The 5,246-nt window shown below is 40.8% G+C and overlaps 1 protein-coding gene across 1 annotated transcript in view; it reads right to left on the bottom strand.

The window, feature by feature from the left end:
• The window catches only part of LOC107705061 (biorientation of chromosomes in cell division protein 1-like 1), a 25,271-nt gene that overhangs the window by 16,558 nt on the left and 3,467 nt on the right, over positions 1 to 5,246 (bottom strand). The window contains exons 3-7 of the mRNA XM_016508191.1: positions 4,001 to 4,218; positions 3,584 to 3,907; positions 2,442 to 2,591; positions 1,698 to 1,861; positions 249 to 349 (exon numbers count right to left, since the gene is read on the bottom strand). Coding sequence (XP_016363677.1) covers positions 249 to 349; positions 1,698 to 1,861; positions 2,442 to 2,591; positions 3,584 to 3,907; positions 4,001 to 4,218 — 957 coding nt within the window. The remainder of the gene's footprint in view (positions 1 to 248; positions 350 to 1,697; positions 1,862 to 2,441; positions 2,592 to 3,583; positions 3,908 to 4,000; positions 4,219 to 5,246) is intronic.

Below are 5,246 nucleotides of genomic sequence, written 5' to 3' on the forward strand. Positions count from 1 at the left end.
ACACACAACAAAAATGACAGCGGTGAGAAAACAGCAGTTAAGAAAGCATCTGATCATAGCGATGTGGATAAGTTTGCATGAGCTCTGCAATCGGTACTCCAGTAAAGTCCAGTCACGTCACATTTATTTATACAGCGCTTTATACAAGAGATTGATTTAAAGCAAGCAGCTTTACAGTATTAAACATAAAAAAACAGTGTCAATGATGCTTTCAGTCAGAATTACAACTTGATTTTCCGTTATAAAGCAGCTCTCCAGTCTCGTTATGAGCTGCTCTCAGTCTGCGTTTCTCCTCCATTCGCTCACGGTTCTGCTGCCGCTTCAACAGACGCTCCTCTTTGTCTTTGGCCTGCGGAGTGAAAGTTAAAATTAAGAAAATTATATCAGATCGGAATGGTTTGAACTTCAACGACAACAAAAACCAGATGAAAATTGTGCATCACAACAATAATTAGAACAATTTTGTGGGCTGGGTTGAGTGTGTGGATTTTCTGTTTTAAATCAATTTTTCAGTTGGATGAACAAATATTGATTCTTAAATCCTAAGAATCGTCAATGCCGGTTTTATGACAGCCATTGTTTAAATGCTTATATAAAAAAAAACACACATTGGAATAGAAACAATTTAATAATTAAAAGGTATTGTAACGTTATTATTATATGCACTGCTTTGAGCAATTCAAATGTTTGTATAGAAATAATTTCAAATATAACTAAATGATTATTAATTTTATTGTTATATATTATAATAAATAGCGTTATATTAAAATACAATGTTATCAGTTTGCCTAAATGTATTTATTGATTAATTGTTTTTCTAACTATGTCATACAATTAATAAAAAAAACTATATAAAATATTAAAAATTAATACAATACAAATTTTTTTAATTCATTAAGGAGATACTTTTCAGTTAAACAACTCTGAGTAAAAAGTGTTTCAGTTTACCTAAAAGAGCACAAAACGTTTGTATGTTTTACACAACATCTACGTGTGTTTGGAAGCAAGTGTACATTTTTTTTCATGCAACCAAATAATATTTTTAAAATATAAACATGAAATACAAGAAATTTATTTAATTTATTCTTTTGTTTTTCTAATGACATTTGAAGTTTTATTTATATATCGCTTTATACAATACAGACTGTCTCAAAGCAGCTTTACAGTGATAAACAAGATTTTTTTCAATTATTATATATGGATGTCTTCTAGTTTTATTTGATCTTTTTTAAATTGTACAGCATTTGGTACACTCTGTGGTTTTTAAAGTGATTTACACAAAAATTTACATGCGAACGGCTGGTCCAACTTTATATTAGGTGGCCTTAACTACTATTTACTTACTAAAATTAATAATTTGGTACAATGCACTTATTGTGTACATGCGTGTTTTTACATTGTACTTATATTTAAAAAAATACCTGAATGTAATTTATTTTTATAATTACACTGTTGATCCATCCCTTACACCTTAACCCACCCATAAACCTACCCATACCACCAAACCTGTTTCTAACCTTACCCATATCCCACCTACATAGCAGCAAAAGTGTTTTGCAATACAATATTAATACATATTTTTTGATGCAAGTAAGGCCACCAAATATGAAGTGGGACCGAACAGCTTTACACACAATTAATTCTGCTGGTGTTTCGTGAATGAGCTCAGAAGCATGGGCTTCTAGAGTTGTTCTTACCACCGAGCGTCTGCGCTGCTCCACCGTCACCTCGTCATCGGAGTCGCTGTAGTAGCGCGAGTACAGGAAGGGTTTGTGAACGTATCCCTGTCTCACGCCTCGAGGCTTCTTCTCCCGACTGCCCTCCGAGTCTTCAGCGGCCGGCGTCTTCTGCCCTCCCTCAGCTACACACACACACAGATGCAAACAGGTAAGGAGGAAAAAAGGTGAGAACATTGTGTGGATTGGGAGCATATGCTCCACATGGAATTTCTTTTAAAGATATTTCTTTTGTCATTTGTGATATTTGACATGTTACTTTAAGGTATTTTTAAAAATAATTTATTATCTTATATGTCCAAAACGGAATTTTTTTTTTTTTTACAAAAAAACAAAAAACATTTTTGCATAAACTTGTTAACATGTTGAGACTTACTTTTCCAATACAAATAAGACCAATCTACCTTTTCATAACTGAATTAAAAAAGTTATGACGAGTCTTGAAGAAAAAAAAAACATTAGATGACTAACTTTTTAAGAGTAGTCTAAACAATTTATGCAACCGGCCCCAGTTCTTTATTTACCCTTCTAAGACCCCCCCCCATAAAACACTTTCTCATTGGGTCTAAGCAAATCTCACTGGTGACCTATTTTGATCTCAAAAAAGTGAGTTGTCACTGAAAGGTGAGGAGTCTGCATCTATGCACACATGTTGGAGCGCTGCAGTGACGCATGCACTGATTGATCATGTGACACGCTTCTCACCCTCAGAGCTGAGCTCTCCCTCCTCGCTGGACTCAGACGGAGGCTCGTCCTCTTCGCTGTCTCCCTCGAACGAGGACAGATCGCTGGTGTGGACCGAGCTGACGGTGATGTCGCTGAGACCCTCCAGATCAGAGTCCTCCAGCGAGTACTCTAATAACACACACACACACACATCAGTGAAACCAGAGCGTGAACTTACAGCTTGCAGAGCTGCAACCACTGATGCAACGGGAGACGCTCTATAATCAACACTTTTCACTATTAATCACTTTTGGTTGCTGTTATAGCGAAAATGCTAATTTCATATGCAATGACGCCAATAATAGCAGTGGGTGTTTACACTGATATATAACAAAATTTATATCAAAATTATGACTGTTATTAAGTGATTATAAGTGCATCTCATGAAACATTATAAAATAACTTCAAGCATTCCCCTATATTACAAGGAAATGATACAGAATAACTGGATATGTGATTGTATATGATTGATAGCTTTACTAATACCAGCAGTAAAACCTACAACTAATGATGCACCAACATTTTGACAAACCAAAATATTTGGCTGAAAGAGTGCAAAAAATAAATGAATTTACAGTTTCGGCTAAAATTGTAGGGCTGAAATGACTGACCACTGATGTTAAATTAGGGCTTTATTTTGACTGTCAGTATCTACTTCACGCCCAAAACATAAATAAACTACAACAGCGTGACCAAAAATCATGTTATAGTAATCTGTACGATTTGTTTGAAAACAATTTGGTGTAAGATTTACTACATCAAAAAAACGTTTTCTCTCAGAAATTGCTCAAAACAATTACGGGAAGTAAGAACAAAGTACAAATGACAATCTGAAGCAGTATTTTCTTGAAAAACATTCTCTTATTATCTTTGTTTTATTTATAACTTTGAGAAATCATTTTTTACAGTGCATGACTGGTTAAAAGTTTCATCTGAAAACCCTCTGAACAGCATAAACTAATTTTTGGTTTCAGTATTTGGTTAACTGAAAACTTTACACAAAATTAATGTTGGTGCATCAGTATAAAGCATAATCAGTGCAACACACAAGAGGAGTGAAAACAGGCCAGAAACGATCACTAAAAACCAAGCGGCACACAGGATTAATCTCTCTGTCGTACCTTCTCTCAGTCGCTCTCTGGTCTTCTGTTTGACGCTGGAGGGTTTCTGGGAGTCAGAGTCGCGGTTCTCCTCTCGGATCTTCCCTGAGGATTTACTGCTGTTCCCCGCGTCTCCCTCGTCCTTCACCTCCTCCATCTCCACCTCCGTCTCTGCACTCCTCTCCTCCTCTTCCTCTTTCCCAGGCTGCTCCTCCTCCGGCTCCTCCTTCGTCTCCGCGGCGAGCGGCTCCTCCTCGGTGAGGCTGATGTCCATCTCCTCCTCTCTGTGATCGTGGTCAGTGCCGCTGGTCTCTGGGATCTGGACATCAGCGCCGGAGCTCCCAGCTGGAGCTGTCAGAGAAACACCACAAAACCTGACTTATCCTCCGGCTCATTTTTAATGAGAAGACTGTGGATACTCATATGTGAGAAGCTCACCGGCATCATTTCCGTGGTCTGCGGTCAGCAGTTCAGCTTCCTGGCTTTCTGCAGGAAGGGGCGGAGCTACAGGAGGAAGTTCGTCCTCCTCCATGTGGCCGTTTGGAGACAGAAACTTCCGGACGACGCGCTCCACCTGCGGCCGAAAGGTGTGATGGACCTTTGGATCGACGACCTGAGTCACGATCCTGTCCACTCCCTGCTCCAGCATCCCGGACCTGATCCACACAGACAGACATGATGAAGCACAGGAGCGAGAGAGAGAGAGAGAGAGAGAAAGAGAGGTAAAGACAGACAGACAGACAGAGAGAGAGAGAGACAGAGAGAGAGACAGATGGACAGACAGACAGACAAACAGATGGACAGACAGATGGACAGTCAGACAGACAGACAGACGGACAGACAGATGGACAGACAGACAGATGGACAGTCAGACAGACAGACGGACAGACAGATGGACAGTCAGACGGACAGACAGACGGACAGACAGACGGACAGACAGATGGACAGACAGATGGACAGACAGACAGATGGACAGTCAGACGGACAGACAGACGGACAGACAGATGGACAGTCAGACGGACAGACAGACGGACAGACAGATGGACAGTCAGACGGACAGACAGACGGACAGACAGATGGACAGTCAGACGGACAGACAGACGGACAGACAGATGGACAGTCAGACGGACAGACAGACGGACAGACAGATGGACAGTCAGACGGACAGACAGACGGACAGACAGATGGACAGTCAGACGGACAGACAGACGGACAGACAGATGGACAGTCAGACGGACAGACAGACGGACAGACAGATGGACAGTCAGACGGACAGACAGACGGACAGACAGATGGACAGTCAGACAGACAGACGGACAGACAGATGGACAGACAGACGGACAGACAGACAGAGATAAAGACAGACAGACAGATAGAGATAAAGACAGATGGACAGACAGAGAGACAGATGGACAGACAGAGAGACAGACGGACAGTCAGTCAGACAGACAGAGATAAAGACAGATGGACAGCCAGACAGATGGACAGTCAGACAGACAGACAGACAGATGGACAGACAGACAGAGATAAAGACAGACAGACAGAGATACAGACAGATGGACAGCCAGACAGATGGACAGACAGACAGACAGACAGAGAGACAGACGGACAGTCAGATGGACAGTCAGACAGTCAGTCAGACAGACAGAGATAAAGACAGATGGACAGCCAGACAGATGGACAG

The sequence above is a fragment of the Sinocyclocheilus anshuiensis genome, unplaced genomic scaffold (genome assembly GCF_001515605.1).
Source record: "Sinocyclocheilus anshuiensis isolate Anshui unplaced genomic scaffold, SAMN03320099.WGS_v1.1 scaffold2525, whole genome shotgun sequence".
In the NCBI taxonomy this organism is placed as follows: Eukaryota; Metazoa; Chordata; class Actinopteri; order Cypriniformes; family Cyprinidae; genus Sinocyclocheilus; species Sinocyclocheilus anshuiensis.